The 20,590-nt window shown below is 47.4% G+C and overlaps 1 protein-coding gene across 1 annotated transcript; it reads left to right on the forward strand.

Annotated features, from left to right (window-relative positions):
* Positions 1–2,166: 2,166 nt before the first annotated feature.
* Positions 2,167–19,703, forward strand: galnt17 (polypeptide N-acetylgalactosaminyltransferase 17). The gene is made up of 13 exons (XM_030108996.1): positions 2,167–2,640; positions 2,778–2,968; positions 3,027–3,158; positions 4,527–4,710; positions 10,553–10,719; positions 12,932–13,106; positions 13,663–13,860; positions 14,940–15,057; positions 15,341–15,526; positions 15,609–15,746; positions 16,041–16,136; positions 16,867–17,028; positions 18,526–19,703. The coding sequence occupies exons 2-13, from the start codon at positions 2,857–2,859 to the stop codon at positions 18,658–18,660; spliced, it is 1,803 nt and encodes a 600-aa protein (XP_029964856.1). The 5' UTR covers positions 2,167–2,640; positions 2,778–2,856; the 3' UTR covers positions 18,661–19,703.
* Positions 19,704–20,590: the final 887 nt, after the last annotated feature.

Consider the following 20,590-nt stretch of genomic DNA (forward strand, 5'->3'; position numbering starts at 1 on the left):
ACTGGCTTCTAGCACTGCCACAGCTCCACACAGACTCCACCATGTAAAAGAAACTTAAATCTTACTTGAGCGCTTCTAAACGAGCGAAGACGGAGTCCCCCTCTTCCGTGCACGGGAGCCACAGGGACGAGTTTTTCACTAAGCTGCGTTACGCCCAAGGCCTGCAGGGGGCGCTGTTTCGCATAAAACGTGCAAACTCCTTAAGGCACCTTTAAGAATCAACTTTTCACAGTTGGTTATTGTAGTAATTTCTCCACCCATTACTTAAAAGATCTGGAATTCTTACTTTTCCAGTGCCTCAGAACTCTCCTGCACCCTGTGAGAGGAGTAATCGTCTGGATCTGCTGAGCCGTCAGTCCTTCTCCCCTCTACTGATTCTTAACATCCACAGTGCTGGGTCTGGCACACATTCAGCACCAAGCACTTTATTCATAGACGTGATTCTTTTCTCCCAGAAGTTCTGGGGCAGCTGGCAGCCACGAAGCATGTGCAGAAGTGTTTCCTTTACTGGTGGGACAACTCCAGCATGTCAGAGTCTCTCAGTTTGAGTCCTGGAATCCAACAGCCTCTGTTTAGTCAGTCTGTTCTGTATCGTCCTTGATGGCTTCACAAGCATGCACTTCAGCCTCATTCTTTCTCCTTCGGTCTCTCTATCAGACTCTTAGCCTCCCCTTATATAAGTCCAGCCCAAACCCAATTATCCAGTCAGTACAGTGACTCCATCAGACTGAACAAAAACACAAGGGGTGTAGAACACCACAAATCAATCTTTGCCAAACCTGAGCTAAAATATCTGGATATAAATAAGGAGACAGTGATAATATATCAAATATAAACAATATATACCTTCTACCACAAACAGTTGCATGGGTTCCCGATGATGAGGGAAGTTTATTTTTAATTTAATGAGGACCTTTATGAGGGGAAGTGCACAGAAAGGCATGTTCAGCTCCCCCCACGATGGCGGGCGACTCGGCCACATCTCACTCCCAACACAACCTCCAGACGTTCACAAGCACTCCTGTCTGGAACAGAGAAAGAGTGTGAAAGTTAAAGTTCGAAGGGAAATCACCTTCTGCAAGCACATGGCATCCTATAGAGCAGAACAAGCGTCACCAAAGAGCCAGCACCCAGACGTTACTGTTTAAATCTGTTAATAATCAATAGTTGAATCATTAAACCACATTCTGAATGAATAGTTCAACCTGTCTGATGAGACTGACTCATGAAGTGGTAATTCCTTTGTAGGTGGTGCCTCAGAGGTTATCTGATGTATATCAGATCCCAAATTCTAACTGTTTTTAACAATCATTTATTATTACTGACAGCCAAACTGTCCATAATTTGTCGACATTATGGTATAGCTAAGTTGAAATCCCAACAAGCTAAAACAGCAAAAAAATAAATAGAATAAAATAAAAAATGGGGGGAAAAAGACTCAGTGGCTAAAAAAAAAAAAAATACTCAAATTACTTGAGTATTACAAGGTGAAAGTATCAAAATGGCAACAAAAAGCTTAAAATGATTAAAATAGCTAAAATGTCAAAAACGTCTCCAAAAAATGCTGAAAAAGATGGAAACTGCTCAAATTAGGCAGAGAAACGGGTCTAATGAAATGTTCACCGGCCTTAAATGAAACTTCATCCATGAGGTACAGTTTTTCTGTCATAAACTTTATAAGATGTGTTTAGCCTCAGTATAAGGTGAAACATTGTTAAATCTGATTTGGTGAAAAGTCACCATGTCTGTAATACACGAAACAATGCACCACTTTAAGGACCGCGAGCCGCATGTTGGGCACCCCTCTCATGTCACGTATAATAAATGTGGTGTGATAGTAGATAATTGGGTGGCGGCGAGCTGACACCCCCCCCCCCCCCCCCCCCCCCCCCCCAGCCCCCCTCCCCACGCAGCCACCAGCCCCCGACCTGCCGCGGAGGGAAGCGTCCGCTCCGTCCCGCCCGCCGCGCGCCGCCGCGCTCTTCCCGGGCGGATTCAGAGGAAATAACAGGCGCAGCAAACAAGAAGGGCTGCTGGAACAACAGGAACTCGTCGCGGGCGCTGGCTGACTGCGAGAACATGTGAAGCCGCCGCGGACCCCCCCTGCCCGTGCCGCTCCTGCCGCCTTCGCCGGGGAGGGAGAGGAGAGAGGAGGATGCTGCAGCCGCACCACTCCGCGCTCCCGGTGCGCGCGGCAGCAGCAGCCCGCCGCTCTCATTAAACGCGCGTTTCGGGTGGAAGAGGATGAGCAAGCGGACCAGGAGCGCAAATGTTGCTTGACCAAGGTTTTGTCTGAGGCTCCCGGGGGATTTCTCCTCTCTTTTCCCTTTTTTCCTCGGCCGTGTCGGGCATCCCTCATCAGTCGCATCGCTGCCCAGGAGACGCAGAGCCGAGGAGGAAGGCGCTCCTGATATCCTCCTCGCTGCTGAATTATTGAGGAGTATCTGTTCCTCGGGCTCGGGGTAGCGGATGCCTTTGTCTTACATCGTCCCTGCATGACACGGATCACCGCCGATGGCCATCCATCCGTTCACCCGTCCCTCCTCCGCGCCGCTCGCGTCCCGCTCAGGGTAGCCGGGCGCCCCGAATTCCGTCCAGAGGAGGGGGGGATGCAACCTACAACAACCCCTGAGTCAAATGGTAAGAGGTCCTTGACGACCCCCCCCCCTCAGGAATCTGTGCCCGGGCTCGCTCTAACCCAATGCTCGGTGAGGTGTTTGTGTCTTCTCCGGTCTGCAGCAGTAACCGGGCTGTGCGCCCCCCTCCACCTCCCGCAGAGGGACCCCTGAATCCGCCGCTCGTCCAGAGACAGATCCCCCCGCGCCTCCCCGGAGCCCGCGCGCCGGCGGCTTCTCCATGGCTTTCGTGCTCCGGAGATGGAGGGTCCTGCTGGTGCTGAACGTGCTCGCGCTCGCCGGGTTCATGACTTTCTGGGCCAGGTGCAACAACAACGGCGGCGGCGGCGGCGGCGGCGGCGCGCGCAGCGTCCAAGCCGCCGGTCCGGAGGCTCCGGCGGACTGGAAGAGGCCCCGGGGCAACGGCACGGCGCCGGTGCCGGGCCCGGGGCCGGGGCCGGGACCGGGGCCCCGGCATCAGCCATGAGGGGCTGCTGAAGAGGCTGAGCTCGCTGGAGGACGTGGTGTACCGGCAGCTCAACGGTAACGGGGGCGGCGGACCGCACTGCGGGGGGAGTTTGGGCTGTGGGGGACCCTCCTGTGTGAAGTTTGCATGTTCTCCCTGCTGAGATCCTGGTCATGTTAGAAAGTCACATCAAGCCTCATAGACTGGAACCTGCCAGCTGCTGCGGTCTTCAACCTTTAATGGATTATTTACATTCTGTGCTTACAATAGGAGGAAATGGCACATATTTGGAAAAGTTCAAACAACTTTCATCAGTTAGTGTTGCCAAAATTAAATTATGGCAACTAGTTTAATGACAACAACTGATCATCACTGAATCACTTATTCTTTATTTTCTAACCTTGAATTAAAACCATTAACAGTAATTGTGCGCATAACATGGGAAGGACAATGACTTCATTTACTTTCTGGACCTTGTCTTGCTTGTATTAAATCACCAGGAAGGAGAATAAACAGTACAATGTGACAATGTGTCCAGCATGTCTGGTCTCTCCAGTTGTCTGCAGTGAATCTGCCCTGTCTGTAATGTCCTGTCCGTGCTGCTGACTGTTGGCTCTTCTCGCCCTCTGACATTACTGACATTGCTCCAGAAGTCGTTTGCTGTGTTTGTGCAGTTGGCGAGAAAATCTGAGCCCTCTTGTTTTCTAGTGTCACCGTCAGATAGTTAAAAATGTATCCACTCTTCTGACATCGTGTTGCTGTGGGTTTAATTTAAAACCTTTAACTTCTTAGGAGTCAACATTGAGGAGTAAATAGACTGGAGTAGCTTCTTGCTTGAAACGCTGCAGAGTCGTGGCTAATTAGCGTGTGAGAACAATGTCTTTCCTCCGACAGGTCAGAGTCGGCGCTTTTGGGGATTTTTGCTCTCAGGATGTTTGAGCACAGCTTATCACCCTGACGGATAACCACTTTAATCATTCCTCCACCCACAAACACCAACACACCCCGGGAGGAATCCGCTTTAATCCCACAGCCCCTCCGATGCAGCTCCAATAAGACGCGCTGGTGATTGAATGACAGGTGTTTTCACCTGTCAGCCTTTCACAGGCACACTTTACAAATATGTGCATAAATAGTAGCTGTTTTGGTAAATATTTTTAATGGGAATAACCCAACATTCCACTCTCGAAGCAAAATAAACAGTTTTTCAATGGTCTCAGATTTGTTTGCAGTAAAGAAATCAAACGTGTGCACGATTTCTAACCTTTGAACGGACAGTCTGTGTGGATCTGCATTCAGCTCACGGTTTGTCCGTGTGGGTTTGGAGCTGCGATAGCGAAGCAGCCGATCAGCCGCGGGCCAGGGAGCGAATTACCGAGCGGAGAGTGATTCAGGCCGGGCTAAAGGATCCTGACATGTAATCTTCTCTTGTTTGCCTCGCGCAGGTCTGTCCAAATCTCTGGGCCTGATTGAGGGCTTTGGGGGTCTGGGTAAAGGCGGCCTCCCCGCCACGGTGAAGCCCACGGAGGAGGACAAGGCCAAATACCTGAAGGAGAAGTACGGCTACAACGCCTACCTCAGTGACAGGATCTCCCTGGACCGGACCATCCCAGACCACCGGCCCAGCAAGTGAGTGCAGCGCCTTCAACTTCATGGATGGAAAGAAGTTCTGAAGCTGCTTTTAGTTTTAATAAAAACAGGCAAAAAAATCATCTGCAGACTTGATGACTTTTCAATGATTCAGCGGTAGCAGTGTTGCATTGAATTATTGTCCCTGTTGCTCCAGATGATGCAGATTTCTGTGAAAAAGCTCCAGTGGCCACTATTAGAAACTCCTTCAATCGATGAAGTGTGCAGTCGTTCGCAAGATGTGTCTGATTTGTGATTCACGGCTTGTTCTGAACGCATGATTCTGCAGACTTCAGTGTATTGATTTATTTTCATGAAATTCCATTAAGTGACTGCATTAGTTGGTGGTCAGCTGTCCTGTACTGTATATCTGCTTCTCTTAAATCCGTCAAAGTCCCCCCACAGATTATAAGCTGAGCTCAGAGTTATGAAACGCTTCAGAAACTTCTGCTTCTGTGTTCCTGTACATAATTGAGGTCCGGTTTGAATTATTGCCGTGTTGTTTATTGAAAGCTCTTTGCTGGTTCTCCTCCTGGGCTGAATGGTGACGTCTGATTGGTGGGCAGGTGAACCTCTGAAGTTCATCTGCAGTTCAGGAAAATTTGACCGGGGAGAGAAATTACTCCGTTTTATTGGAGAAAGGCAGCTCAAGGGAGCAGAGAGAGTCTGAAGAACAGCTAACTTAGAAGCTAATTCATTTTTGTTGAAGGCCGATGATGAAGGAAGCTACGGTAAAGAGAAAAATTCAGACTTTTAGCCCTGAGAAATGAGCGTGTAAAGATGTGTGATTTCACTCTTAAAGTGTCTGAGATCTTTTCTGGATGTTGGCTCGGCTCCCGTCCCTCCGTCTCCTTTATGTAATCCCACACAGACTCCGACGTGTTGAGGGCGTTATAGTATCACTATCAGGACTCTTTGTTCTTTCTCGCTCTGAAAACAGAGCTAAACGGCTGCAGCAGCTCCGGCGATGCCTTCAATCATTCAGTCGCACGTTTTCGCTCTGAATTTAGAGGCATGTAGACGATACTTCAGACAGGTGAAAAACTCAGAGTTGACATGCTGCTGCTGCTCCGGCCTGCGATGAGCCAAACGCGTGCATGTGAATCCTGATCTACTGCTTTGGTTTATTCAACTCAACACAATGCGTAAGAGTAAACAGAAGACCTGAGCCTTTAAGAACCTTTGAGATCCATGTGGAATAGACATTCCCTTCTCAGAGACGGTCTCCAGTGTCTGATGTTGCTAAACATCTGGAGCAGGTTACAGGATTTCACGCTGAGCCTCAGAAGAAGGGCTGCAGACTCAGGAGGGCCATGTTGAAAATCCCACCGGACTTTTGCAGCACATGTGAACTCAGGCTGAACTACAGGGGGGCCGACCAGGAACCCCCAGAAGCCAGTATGTTGCAGCAGCTTTCGTGCAGCGCTGCAGTGAACTTTCATCCGTGCACGTGAAGTGTTTATGGCGGAGGAGCTCCAGGACCGCGGTGCACGGTCCACGTGCCGCTTCAGACTAAAGACAACAACTTTTATGACGCGAGGGCAGAGATTTCCTCCTGATGACTTCTCCATGCGCGCCCCGGCTTTACGTGGACGGCGGGTGAACCGCCCTCCTCCTGCTGCAGCTTCGTCTCTCATGCACAGGTTTCGGATCTCACAGGTCTTTTTTTAAGACTTCCACACTTCTCTGTTTCCTAACGACGGTGCAGACAGTGGAAACTGCAGGCAGGGACGGCTTTGATATCTTTTTATAGCCTTTTTCTGCTTTGTGAGGCATTAATTAGCGGCTTGGCTTCAGATCCCCGACCCACTGTTTAGAGGAGCCTGTTGCTTGTGGAGTGTTACAGAGAGCAGATCTCTGATCTCTGATTCCTCTCTGAGCTGCACCAGCTGACCGGCCTCAGCTGTTTCACTCATGCCTGACGGTGACGGGATGATTCACAGCCGGGTGCCAATCAGCCGGCTCGTCACATCTCATCACATCCACACAGGTGAACAGATCAGCCGTCTGAATATCTAGAAGAACCTCTTTCACAGTATGTACCCCCCGAAACACATCCTGACACGAGTGAAAAGCCTTCTCTCCTCACACCACACTCCTTCAGCGCCTTTCAAGGAGGATCAAATCTAAGAAACGGACCATCTCTCAAAACGCAGACAAAAAGAAAAAAAGCCTTTTGTTTGACGTCCAATGAAAAGAAGAGGCCGACGTGATGATTAAAGTCGGGCTTTGACGAGTGCATTTACTATATTGATTAAAAGCTCAAGTTATTTAATAAAATGTCTCTGTAACTGAGGCTTCAACATGTTTTCTATACATGAAATCAATCAATCCTCCTGCTCCTTCATAAAAACACAAACACTTCAACTGTTCTCAGACTAATTTAAAAATCAAGCCAGAGCAGTATGAGGAGAGCCATTCAGTCTTTAAAAGGGCAAAAATTAAAGATTACAAACAGATAATTCAAAGGTAAACTGCTTGAGAGAAACAGAAAAGGAAAATTGAAACAAAGAGTCATTGAACATGATGTAAATAAATGATGGAAAAAAATTAAAAACATTATAAAATATTACTTCAAAGCATAAAGAGACGGAGTCGGATGAATAAAGATAATCTCTGTCAGACAATAATCAGAATATTGGGATAAAGAGATAGAAATGAGGCCTTTTTTTTGAAAATCGAATAAAACATCAATATGAAAACTCTCCTTTTCAAGTGGTTACTGGATAAATAATGAAACAAATAAGCTGGAAAGTAGAATAGGCTCCATCTCTGAACACAGTTCCAGTGTTGATTCCAAGCAGGTCGATTAATCTGAGTGTTGTTGGTCTGATTAAGCGGCAGACTTCTGAAGCGCAGGCAGACACGAAATTAAAATTAAATGAAATTAAATGAGTTGGCTGAAATTAAAGCCCTCAGAGCGGGTTCCCTGATAATGTGGTTCAGATTCAGTGTTTTCCCGTCTGTCCAGAGCCGTCGAGGAGGGTTTCAGTTAGGAAAAACACCTGAACAGGAGCTCAGACTGGAGAAACGACACACTTCAAGCCGTATTAACAACGATCACTGAGGACCTGCAGCTCCTGAGGCTGCAGTGCATGTTGGGAGCCCCCTACTGGGCCCCCTGCTGAGCTGCAGAGCACCTTAAAAATCAGACGTCATGCAGGTTGGGGAGTTCCTGAGCCGCCTCGTACCCGGATCTGAGAGCAGGCGGTGCTTTTCTGTTGTTCCGTGAGGCCTGAACGGAAATACTGGCTCATCATGGTGCTGCTCTTCAGCCGGACTCTCTCCGCGCTCCTCCCGCCATCTGTCCATCTGCAGCCGTTGGTTCATGCAGTCCAGCACTGCCTGTGTTAGCAGGAGGAAAACACACACCTCCAGTCCTCTTTACGCATCGCTGATGGATTTGCACGTGAGCGTGCACGTGGGTGTGCAGCTCCGTCACGCTGCAGGTTTTCCTCGCCGTCTCCTGATGACGGCAGCAGCCCGTCCGACCGGACGTTATTGATGATGACAAACAGCCGGCGGCCCGTCCTGCCTCCGGCGCCCGAACCCAGCGCTCCGGTCCGTCCCCGGGGGCCTTCACGTCGCTGGGGTCACAGGGGTCAGAGCGCCGTACGAAGCGTGTTGTGGTGGGTCGTCTCCATCCTGAGACGCTGGACTGAAGGTCCTTCACACTGTCCCGCTGGAGGACGTGGACACAGAACACAGAAGGCGGGAAAAAAAAACAAACTCATTTATTTCTGATATTCAGGCCTTAAAACATGACTTTACCTCCAGCTTTTAAATAAATAATACGTTTTGCTTCTTTAACTTTATTCCCATTTTTATGCATTTCTTGTCCGCTGTCTGATCTTTGATTGCATTATTGCAGTAAAGCACTGAATCACATTGTCTGAAAGGCTCTTAAAGGTTATATTTATATGGCCTTTAAATTAAAAAAAGTGTAGACTTTAAATAAAAAAGAAAAATGCAATGATTTGTAATGCAAAACACCCCACACAGTCAAACCAGGATTTTAATATAATGCAAGAAAAGAGGAGTATTTTGAATTTGAATGTGAATAAAATGAGGCATTTAGACTGGAAAACGTCTCTCAGATGTAAGATGGACGGAGGTTTACCAGTCTGGGGAAAAAAAATGAGTAAAAATACATGAGTTTAGAGAAATGTTGATTTTCATTCAGTTAAATGCACAAAACTCAAAACCAGCACTGATTTACTGAAAGTGTTTAGTTCATTAAATATAGATAACAAGAGGTGTTCACAAGGAGGATCGAATGATCTATTGACTAAAGGGGCTCAGAGTCAAAAATGGTCACTAACTTTGGGAAAAAAAAACCCCCTGAAAACTTGCTTCACGCTGAAATGGCCACAAACAGACACAACCAGACGAAGGCAGACGAGGACGATTGACGCAGGAAGCAGAGGAAAACAGGTGAAACCAATCAGGGGCGGAGTCAATAATCCTGAAGCGTCAGGAAGAGAATCACACAAACGCTTCAGCACCAACCTCGACATGAAACGTGACAGTTAACATGAAACCCTCTGGAGACCCAACATGATCCTGTACTGAAAGCTGCATCAATCAGCTTCAGTTCAACTGAACGGTTTATCAACTTAATCCATCGCCGTGCGAAGCAGAGAAGCCATGTTATCGAGATTTAAAGATACCGTGGAGGAGATCGCTGACACCTAAATACTTCATTTTAATTTCATTCATTCACAAAAGAAAAAAAACAGAATTCAATACAAAAACAAAACCAAACAATACGAAACAAAGCAAAACAAAAAAGGCCAAAGATTTGAATGAAAGGGAGCAGAAAGAAATATTATTTGCTGGTTTTGATTCATTTTTTAATCTTACACGTGAATTTGATTCTTTTTAATTCCACACCTAAACTGTTCCATAAATGAACAGTTTTTACAGAAATGCAGTCTTCCATTTATGTAGTCCTAAACTTTTTTTGAGGCATTTCTGCCATCAGATACAAAAAAAAAAGCTTTATCAAGAAATGAAAAATGAAAAAACCCGCCCTACTTCTGATGTGGTGTTTTCATGTGAATGATTCCATCCTGTTGTCACTTTGATCCGACTTGTTGCCGCAGCGTTTTGTTGGAATTGTGTGACGTGAAAGGGTGTGTCGGTTTGTGCCTGTGTGTGTGTGTGTGTGTGTGTGTGTGTGTGTGTGTGTGAGAGAGAGAGATTTGAAAAGCGGCGGCGCAGCCAGAGGAGCCATCTGTGGCGTCAGGAATTCAGCACTCGCTCTCGTCAATGAAGATGTACTTGTAAGGAGTTCACACTCCGACACCTCGGGCTGCTACACACTGCTGTCGGTGGACACACACTCCCGCAGCCTCCTGTTCTCAACTATTGCCATAGTTACAGTAGCATCTCTTACCTTCCTCTTTCCTCTATTTCTTCTACATTTGAACACGTTTCCTGAACAAGTGTCATATCTAACGTGAGTCTCATTGCTTTTATGCAAATATATAATGACTTGAAATGAGATTATAGACTATAAGAGTGTGTATGAAGGCGTTTCCTCTCTGGAACCGGGAGCTGTGGCTTCGCCCGGCCTCTTCCTCCTCATTAGAGCTGTTTAAACAAAACGGGGGTAAAAACAAGCCGTCTATCTGCAGCAGACACTCGGCGAACAGGCTGGTTTACACCAACAAAGAAAGTCAGCGTGATTAAGGAAGGACAGGAAGCGGCGAGTTCTTCCACAGGTCGGCGCTCTGTGGGAACGACGGTGACCGGCCGGAGCGTGGAAGGCCCACGGCGGCCGGGAAGGGAAGCGGCGTGTGTTTCACAGACGGCCTGGCTTTGCTTTGTGCGTCCGCAGATGTACGAAGGTCACCTACCCGAGGGACCTGCCGCAGATCGCCATCATCTTCATCTTCGTCAACGAGGCGCTGTCGGTGATCCTGCGCTCCGTCCACTCGGCCGTCAACCACACGCCGGCCCACCTGCTGAAGGAGATCATCCTGGTGGACGACAACAGCGACGACGGTCAGTGGAGATCCGGCGCTTCCTCCGCTCCTCCGGCGGAGCAAAGAGGCCTTTGAGCCGAACTAAAGACGGTTCCACGAGGTCTTTTTGTTCTGGTGTAGCTTGTTTTACACCATCACACACACACACACACACACACACACACACACACACACACACACACACACACACACACACACACACACACACACACACACCAGGGAACACCACTTGAGAAAACTCTTATCAATGCTTTATCAATAATTTTAATTTGCTCCTTTATTCTGTTCCTAAAATTAAAAAGAAAGACATGGAAGCGCCCGGTAAACTGGCCCAGAGAGCCTTTAGTTGGCGTTATTTACACAGACGTGTCTTTGTGCTGACCGCCGGGGGTCGGTTTAAAGACGCTGCAGTTAATAAAGTGCTGGTCTGGACGGAGCAGTTTTCCCTCCGTGACAGCGGGGCGCCGCTCTCCTTGACGGAGGTCGCGGTCGCTGCGTCTGGAGAGCCGCTCGCCGGGGTGACTGATGGCGTCAAATATTTGCGGGGCAGACACAATTGGACGTCACCGGAGAGACGCCGGCCTCTTATTTATTGGGCCGAGCCGCCGGGCTGAGCTGTGTGAGGCGAGAGGGACGGGGGGGGGTGTTCAGAGGGAGGAGGAAGGACGGGAAAGGTCAAGGAGCGAAAAGGTTTGAAGTGTTTAAAAATAGGCAAACGGAGAGGGAGAGGCTGAAGGAGCGAAACCGGGCTGTTAGAGGAAGCAGCGGAGAGGAGGAGAGACGGAGCGGCGCGAAGATAAATGAGGTCGAACAGAGGAGGAGACGCAGCGCCGTGAATGGACGAGAGAGAGAGAGAGAGAGAGAGAGAGAGAGGAGGCTCAGAGCTAATTCTGTGAAAGATCCAGAGCAGCAGTGTGGTGGTCTGTCAGGGAACACGGCGTGTCGTCCCCCTGTTCGATTCCTTCTTCTCTTCTTTACCAAAGTGAGGCTTTTACAGGAGGACAGTCCTTCAACAGTCTCAGGAACTCAATGAATTCTCTAAATTAAACCCTGATCTTGTTCAAGTTTTAACATCTTAAACTAGCAGGAGGATCCATGTTGAACCACTGCAGTGCAACTTCATGTTGTTTATTAGTTTAACTAAACAATACTGGGTAGGTAGATAGTTACTGAGTAACCAGAAGTCATTGAAACAGGCACTCTCAGCTTGTTGAGTTATTTCAATATCAACTTGTTGCAGAAATACTGCAGTGGTTCAGTCTTTCTTCACCAGCCAGAGGACTCTGGTTCGATTCTGCGACTTTTCTGTGTGGATGACGTTTGTGTCTGACTACTGGAGGTAATGAGACGAGTGCAGCACGACGCACAGACGAGTTTTAACCATCTTTAAGTGATGGTTGGGTTAAAAACCAGGAAGTCAGGCCGAAGTCAGCCGCTGCACCGCTCTCCCACCGGCTCACCGCCATCCGTCCATCCATCCTTCAGAGGGGACGAGGCTGCAGCGGCACGGAGGGCGAGGCACGCAAACAAATCACACTCACCCAGCTCCATCACTGAGTGTGTGTGTGTGTGTGTGTGTGTGTGTGTGTGTGTGTGTGTGTGTGTGTGTGTGTCAGCGGGAGAAAACACAGCATGAGGAATGAGTCTGGGATCGAGAGCTTGAGTGGGTAAGACCGAAATAAAAGCACGAGCAGGAAACACAGTGTGTGTGAGGGACTGTTAAGAGTGTGTGTTTGTGTCCGGAGGGGGAAGCCTGATGAGTTGATTGAGAGATCAAAGGTGGAGCGGCGGCGGCGGCGGCGGCGGTGGCGGCTCAGGAAGCCACAGACTCTGAAGAGGCTCCGCTGGGAGCCGAGCAGCTGATTTATGTCAAGTCTCACTTTCTGTGGCTCTTTGGATCCATAAGTAACAGATTGTTTACTCTTGATTATATCCCTGTTTGTTTTTACTTATATGAGAGACACTTTCACAGGGTGTGTTTTAAGAGGTTGGGTCATTACTTCTTTATCAATGGAAAATGACCATTTTTTAAACGATATACAAGATTTTGCCATTATGGTTACAGTGAAGAAGCAGTGAGCCAGAGCAGATTTTCCCTGCTGTGTGTGTGTGTTTTCATCAGCCTTGTGGTGTGTGTGTGTTTTCATCAGCCTTGTGGTGTGTGTGTTTTCATCAGCCTTGTGGTGTGTGTGTGTTTTCATCAGCCTTGTGGTGTGTGTATTGTGCTGCAGAGCAGCTGAAGGCGCCGCTGGAGGAGTACGTGAACAAGCGCTACCCCGGCCTGGTGAAGATCGTGAGGAACCAGAAGAGGGAGGGGCTGATCCGGGCCCGGATCGAGGGCTGGAAGGCGGCCACCGCCGAGGTGACGGGCTTTTTCGACGCCCACGTGGAGTTCACGCCTTCCTGGTGAGTCAGTCAGTCCGGCGTAATGCGGATGAAGGTTATCGACCAGCGTTATTCACATCATCTGTCTTCTGTGCACACTCGGTGCAGGTTTGGGGTTTCGAGATGTTTTCTTTGACTTTTTCTAGACTAGAAACAAACAGATTGTATTGGATGAAGATGGATTTCCTGACAATGAGCTGACTGATAAACCATAAAGCGAGCTACAAGCTCGTTTCTACGGCTGTTTCAGCTGGTTTTTATCTACCATTTAAAAAAAAGAAAAGAAGACACTTGACTCTCTGCGGCGCCGTGGCCTCATCCTGCTGACACCTTTTTGTCGGCGTGCTGCTTTTCCAGCTCGGCGCGTCCTTTAGCGGATCAACACCAGGAAGTTCACTCAGCATCGGCAGGCAGGAAGCCTCCAGAGCCGCGCTGAGCCCAATCAAACAGAATCACTAACAGAGCTGCTTCTGGGGCTTTCCGATTGAAGCTGGTGCTGAGTGTTGATCTCACAGAGGAGCGCTGCGAAGTTCGTGTCCGTTCTTTAATTTATTTTCTGTTTTAAAACGTGAACCAGGGCCGAGCCGGTTCTGGCCAGAATAAAAGAGGACCGCAAGCGGATCATCCTGCCCTCCATCGACAACATCAAGCACGACACGCTGGAGGTGGAGCGCTACGAGAACTCGGGCCACGGCTACAACTGGGAGCTGTGGTGCATGTACATCAGCCCGCCCAAGCAGTGGTGGGACGACGGAGACATCTCGGCCCCCATCAGGCAAGCAGGCCCCGCCCCCGGAAGGCCCTCTCACACCAGACACACAGCGTCTTTACATTATGATGATATATTATAGGAATATTGAGTGATAAGAGGCTTAAATCCTAATAATGTTTTAGCTAACTCAGTACATCTTGTTGAAAGTTTTGCAACCATTTCGTATAAAACGAAGACATTCACAGTGTTAAAACTCAAAACTACACGTTTAACATTTAAAATGAGCTTTAAGAAAGTTTAATTTAATTTGTTAGATATAGAAAAATATTTTTTTTATTGCATTTCAGACATTTTATTATGTTTTGAAGTGTTTCAGCTTTAAAAACTGTTGGATTCAGAACTTTTTCACCTTGTCTCATGATTTAAACTGCTTTAAAGCATTTCAAACCTTCTCTTTCATCCATTTTATCTTTTAATCTTTTTCAGGTATTTGTTTTAGGAAAATGTATTCTTTTAAGTTGTTTTTTCCCCTCCCTTTTTCACTTGCTTCTTGGTTTAACCCATTTCAGCACAAAGAACAGTTTTATCATATTTTTTTACCTTTTCACCAATTCTAGCCGTTTAAACTACTTTACTCTGACTTTTAGTCTTTTCCAGGAATCTTTTTTCCCCTTCTAAACCTTTTGCTGTAGTTTTATCGACTGTTACTCGTTTAGCCATTTTGGCTCTTTGTGTTTGTTTTAAGTAATTTTAGCTGTTTCGACTATTTTGACGCTTTTAACCATTTGGTTGTTTTTCCTGTCTATAGTACATTTTGCAGTTTCTCCCGGTTGTAGTGATTTTACCCATTCTAGTCGTGTTAGCGGATGTAACTTTATTCATTTCTTTCCTTTAATTTTTTGCTATGTTTAATCAATATTTACCAATCCTTTTGAAAATATTTCTGCAGTTCAAACACAATAAAAATAAGCTGTTTTTCCGTGTCATTTCTGTGGAAGCTTCAGGAAGCGGTTCTGGACTCCATGTGGCTCCAGAGCCGCAGGTTGAACCCCTGCTCTCAGATCACAGAAGCTTCACTGACGTCCTCAAATCAACTTGTTCTTCACGTGTTTGTTTTCATGCTGTTTCCTCCTCCGTCGCAGCACTCCCGCTATGATCGGCTGCTCCTTCGTGGCCAACCGCGTCTACTTCGGCGAGCTGGGCCTGCTGGACTCCGGCATGGACGTGTACGGCGGGGAGAACATCGAGCTGGGCATCAGGGTTTGTGTGTCACCCACTTTCCTCCTGCTGCCTCCTTACCCCGCTGGCTTTAAGTGGAGCAGCGGCCGCTGATAAATGAGGCCCCATTAGGGGTCCTGGAGGACCGGTCCTGTGTGAGCAGCTGGCAGCCGGGCCGCCAGCGCACATATAGGTCACATGGAGCTGCAAGATGGCTTCTCCATGGTTCTCACTGCTGTGTGGCTTTTCGAATAACTTCACAATCTGTCCAGGTCGAAGCGTTTTTAAAAATGTTGTGGTGTTTAAAGCCTTCACCTTGTGGCAGGTGTGGCTGTGCGGCGGCAGCATGGAGGTGCTGCCTTGCTCCAGGGTGGCTCACATCGCCCGCATGAAGAAGCCGTACCACAGCAACATCGCGTTCCACACGCGGCGCAACGCCCTGCGCGTGGCGGAGGTCTGGATGGACGAGTACAAGTCCAACGTGTACCTGGCGTGGAACATCCCCATGGAGGTGAGACGGGCGTCCCAAGGCCAGCCTGCTGACCTCTGACCCTCGCGCTGCGGCTCACCGCGGTTTCCTCTTCACGCCGCAGAACCACGGCATCGATTACGGAGACATTTCTCAGCGCGTCGCCCTGCGGAAGAGTCTGAACTGTAAGAGCTTCCAGTGGTACCTCGACAAAGTTTACCCGGAGATGAGGAGGTACAACAACACGCTGTTTTACGGCGAGGTGAGTGAGGTGCTGAGGTTACCGTATTCTCTGAAAATATAGCGGTACATACCGTCGACAACCACTAGGTGTCACTGTATGGTGGCGGTACGCTGTTAAGGTACCACAGAAAAACTTCCATAAAGCTACACAGTAGAATTTAAAGTAAAAATGAGCAAATGTGAAACCAAAATTAGATGCATCTCTGTCCATGTTTTTGATAGAAGTGACTTGTAGTCCCGAAAATAAGATCAATATTGGTCTATTTTGAAAGTCTTCTGCATCTGTTGTCATCACATGAATCTTTGTGTTCAGATCCGGAACTCCAAAGTGAACAACCTGTGCATGGACCAGGGCATGAAGGAGAACCACACCGCCACCCTGCACCCCTGCCACGGCTGGGGTCCCCAGGTAAAACATGAAGACTCACCGCAGTGTTTTCTCACTTGTAGCTCAGCTCAAATCCTCTTTGGAAGGACTTCTGCTTTAAGGGGGGGAAACTCTTGACTCCTGCAGCAGAAGTGCTGCAAGCTGATCCTGAGTGCAGAGGAGGATTGTTTCAGATGCATTCGTCTGGATTAAGCTCGTTTCCATTAGATAGATACGTGGATAGATGGATGGTGAAAGACTGCAGCTGACGCTTTGTATCTAAACACTCCTCAGCCTGTTTTTATCACCAGCACATGAATAAAACATGATCCCCTGCATGCAAACACTGCACTGCATCCACACTGATGCATTGTTCTGTCTCGGGTTGCTACATTTACTGGTGCACTGCAGGCAGAATGCGAAATATTTTGTCACATTTTGTGCAAGGTCCTTTTTTTTTCCGTCTCAGTTTCTAAAAACAAACAACACATTTGATTTGTGCAAACGGCTCCAGTGGCTCTCAGTGTGAATCTCCTGAAGCGCAGACCTGCAGGAAGGTCTCAGCGCTGCAATCAGCGCCGAGCAGAGCAGAAATGTCTGTTTCCCCTCAGTCTGGTTTGGAGGATCCATCCGTTCACAGAAAACAATGAGCGCTTTGCTCAAAGGACGAAACTCTCTCCACTAATGTGATTTTCCCCACAATGACGACTGAATTAACGAGTCTGAGGCGGTTCCGGCGCTCCTCAAACGTCCCTGTGTGTCGGCCCTTCAGATCGGGCGTTACACCAAAGAGGGCCAGCTGTTCCTGGGTCCGCTGGGCAGCACCGGGGAGGACACCCGCTGCGTGGTGGACGACCAGCTCAGCCGCTTCCCTCAACTCCTCAACTGTGACAAGGTGACCAACGTCCAGCAGAAGACCTGGGATTTCAGTCAGGTGAGCGGAATTCATCTGCACTCTGATAAAAATCTGATCAGGTGGTGAAACGGCAGGAAGGAAATGATTTTTTTAAGACAGGCCAGCGTGGTTTCAATAAAATAATTGAGCTTGAAAAATTAATGAACAGTTAGTGACACACATTGGAGCTGGAGAGAAAACAGAACACATTTGCACAATTGAAAGCATGAACAAAAACAAACTTTAAATCAAAGTTGTCTCAACAAATGAAACACTGAGACACAAAAACAAATAAAAAATTTAGTACCAGCCAGTCTGTTAAAGGAAAGCAGCATAAGAGCAGATTTCAGTTAAAACCAGGTGGATTGATTTAGAAACGTAGATAATAAATCATTAAACCACAATAGGTAAGGTTTATAAATCCTGTAAGAAAACATGAGGAAGATCTACAGTGCAACAAAACAGAACCACAAAGATTCGTACAAATGAGGAGGCAAACAAGAAAGAAAGAAGTTGAAGACACAAAACACTCCAGGGAACAACAGAGAAAAATGCGAGCAGGCAGTTTGACTTTACCTGTTCACACGCCTTGTTCTGTATTTGTTTCCTCCTTTTATCTGCATTACAAATGGGTAAATGAATGAAACAAAGTGTGCTTCTCAGAGAATCCATCATGTGTCGCACAGCTCAGAGGAGTCCTGCGGAGGCAGGATGCTGTTCTGAGGAAATCTTGAAAGGCAGCAGGGATGTTAGTGAGCTGGACTGGATTGGCAGAATTACAGAACAGATCAGAGATGAAGCCAGACTGAGACGTTTGGACCTGAGGTGAGGAGAGATGGAGGATTTACGGGATGGACGAAGTCGGAGATCTAAGGCCTGAGTGTATAAAAACAAGACTTAACCTGATGCTAACTGATTAATATAAACACACACAGTGATTTATTAGTTCGAAAAATACATGTATTATTGTGTCCTTTTTTAACATGTTTGAAATGGAAGCTTTTATTGTGGCGAGTCTTTTCCTCAGCTGGCTCACCGTGACTTTTTTTTGCAGACTTTCTTCAAGACATTTTCTGTATGGCACCTTTTGCGACCAATCATCTCTTAAAGTTTATTTTTGTATCATATTTGCTGAAACACTCTGATAACTTCCTCCTCTTGTAGGGACGCTAAATAAACACTGAAGCAATAGTTACTCATTTCCATGTAGACAGGATGTAATGCACTCAAAACCCTCGATTAAACGGTCCTTTCCACTCATGTCACAACCTGAAAGTGCAAAACAGGGAGATGGCCTTGAAATGAGTGTGATGGAGGAATTAGTTTTTCATTGTTGAAGTTCACCTGATTCACTTCCTCAGATTTTTGTTTCCACCTTTTGCCTGTAAAGTGTGGATAAATCAGGCTGGAACAGTTAAAGAGGAACACTGGTGTCTCTTGTTGCCCTCAGTGAAGTTCCCACATGTGCTGCAGGAGACATTTGTTGCACCTGTTAAACCCAGACCGATCCCCCCCCCCCCTCCTCCTCTGCCGCAGAACGATTCCATCGTGAACCGGGCGACGGGCCGCTGCCTGGAGGTGGTGCAGGCCAACGTCTACTTCGGCCACGTGCTGGTCCTGGCGCCGTGCTCGGGCCAGAAGTGGACCATCAAGAACACCATGAAGCAATAGTCCGCTGGGCCATTTTTTTTTTTACCAGGACCAATTAACGGCGGAGGCCGTTCCCAGGAGCCGCCGCCCGCCCTCGGCTCCGCCCACGGCACAAACGGCGAGCAGGGGCTCTTCATCCTCCCCACAGAAGGAGGGAGAATTAAACTCTGCGACGGAGCGGCGGGGGTTTTAAGTTTAAGCATGAGGACTGCGTCTGTCTGTTGGGTTTTGACAAACTTTCAATGTGCTGTTGCCATTTTTTCTGTCGGTGCCACTTTTTTCTCTCTCTGCTCCATTTTTTTAGGATTGTGAGTAAAAGTTCGATCAACCAAATCTGTGTTTTTCTGTCTTTATGTGGGGGAAAAGAGTTTATATCCTCAAAATCTTTCTGCAATATCTCATTGTGAATCATCTCATGCCTTTTGAAGATGTGAAAAAGACTGAATTTGCTCTGATTTAGGGAATAATGGTAGATTTATTAGGCTTCAAGAAGTTGTTAGTGCAGGATGCACAAAACTAATGAGCGCCTACTTGCCAAGCATTCATACCTAAATTACCATTTGTGTTAATAAATTTAGAGCCCTGTAAATATTGAGACTTTGGTCAGAAAGGCACCAACAATAAATGCAATGGAGCCAGTTTTTCCAGTAAATCATTACTGTCAAGAGGGCTACCAGCTAATTCATGATTCTGACTTCTTTTCGTGTTTTGACTGAGCTCTCTGTAGCGGCAGGACTTCCTTGTAGCATGACTGTAAGGACTTCACGGGCGCAGAGGTGCAGCTGATTTGTTCTGATCCCTGCTGAGTGCCATAACTACTGCAGACGGCCAAAAGTCAAGAAGCACTTTTTCTTTTGCTTTCTTTTTTTTCTGTCATGTTGAAAAAAAACTGCAGATTATAAGGAGGAGGGTGGAGTCGGCGATGGACACGTGCACAAGGCGCCGGGCTGTGGGAATGTGGAGGGCTGTTCCTGAAAGCAGATGTAAATGATGTCGTTTATTCAGTGTGATCAGTTGGGTTCTTGCGCCACGATTGTCTTCCAATAAACAACTGGTTTCCTCCACTGTGTTCCGTTACTCTTTACACCTTCTCACTTTTCAGATTTCATCCTACCACAGAGAAATGTGCTTGTGGCGAGTCATTTCCTCAGCTGGCCCACCACGGCTTTTCTTAGCAGACTCCCTATAATGACCTATAATGTATAAACTAATTACTTTTTTGCTAATTTACTGTCTGAAATAACTCTGAAACATTTTTTGACAAATACTTTTACTCAGGTGTGACTTATAGGACTAGTTTTACCCTCCACTGATTTCTTTCAGGATTTCTTCTCAGATATACTGAATGAAACCACTTGTATAGCTCCTTCTAAATCACTTGCTTTTGGCCCATGCTGCACTAAATATTTCAATACTTGATTTCAGTTTTTGTAAATATTGAAGCGTGAATGTGTGCAGTCGGGGCTGTCATGCTGTGCCTCTTATTAAGCGCTTCATCCATTGCATGGTGTTTGGTCTAAATGTTTCCTCACACTGTGAGACTAGTCCTCAAAATTATCCCTGAAAATAGTTTCCTTCCAGGGAGATTTCACACTGACTGCACAGCATCTGCTCTCAGTTTACACCAACCTGGCTTAAAGATACTTTAATCTAAAAAAAAAGACCTCCTCAGAGATTACACCTGCCAAGTGGTTCAGCTGCTCCGTAAAGGTGAAGTTCTGGCTTCAGGGGTGTAAAGAGAGTCAAAGGGTGACGGCGTTCTCTCTCCCCCAGCTGAAGGATGTGTTTAAACGCTGGAGATGTAAATGAAGCAGGAGGAGCTGCTGCGAGCACAAGGGCCTGTTTCTGGCGGGGAGCTGTGCAGAGCGGCGTGGCTCCGCGGGACAGAGGCTGCATGCTAACGATCAGACTCCAGACCGCAGGCCGCCTCGTCTCCTCTGTCAGTCGCAGT

The sequence above is a fragment of the Salarias fasciatus genome, chromosome 14, assembly GCF_902148845.1.
Source record: "Salarias fasciatus chromosome 14, fSalaFa1.1, whole genome shotgun sequence".
In the NCBI taxonomy this organism is placed as follows: domain Eukaryota; kingdom Metazoa; phylum Chordata; class Actinopteri; order Blenniiformes; family Blenniidae; genus Salarias; species Salarias fasciatus.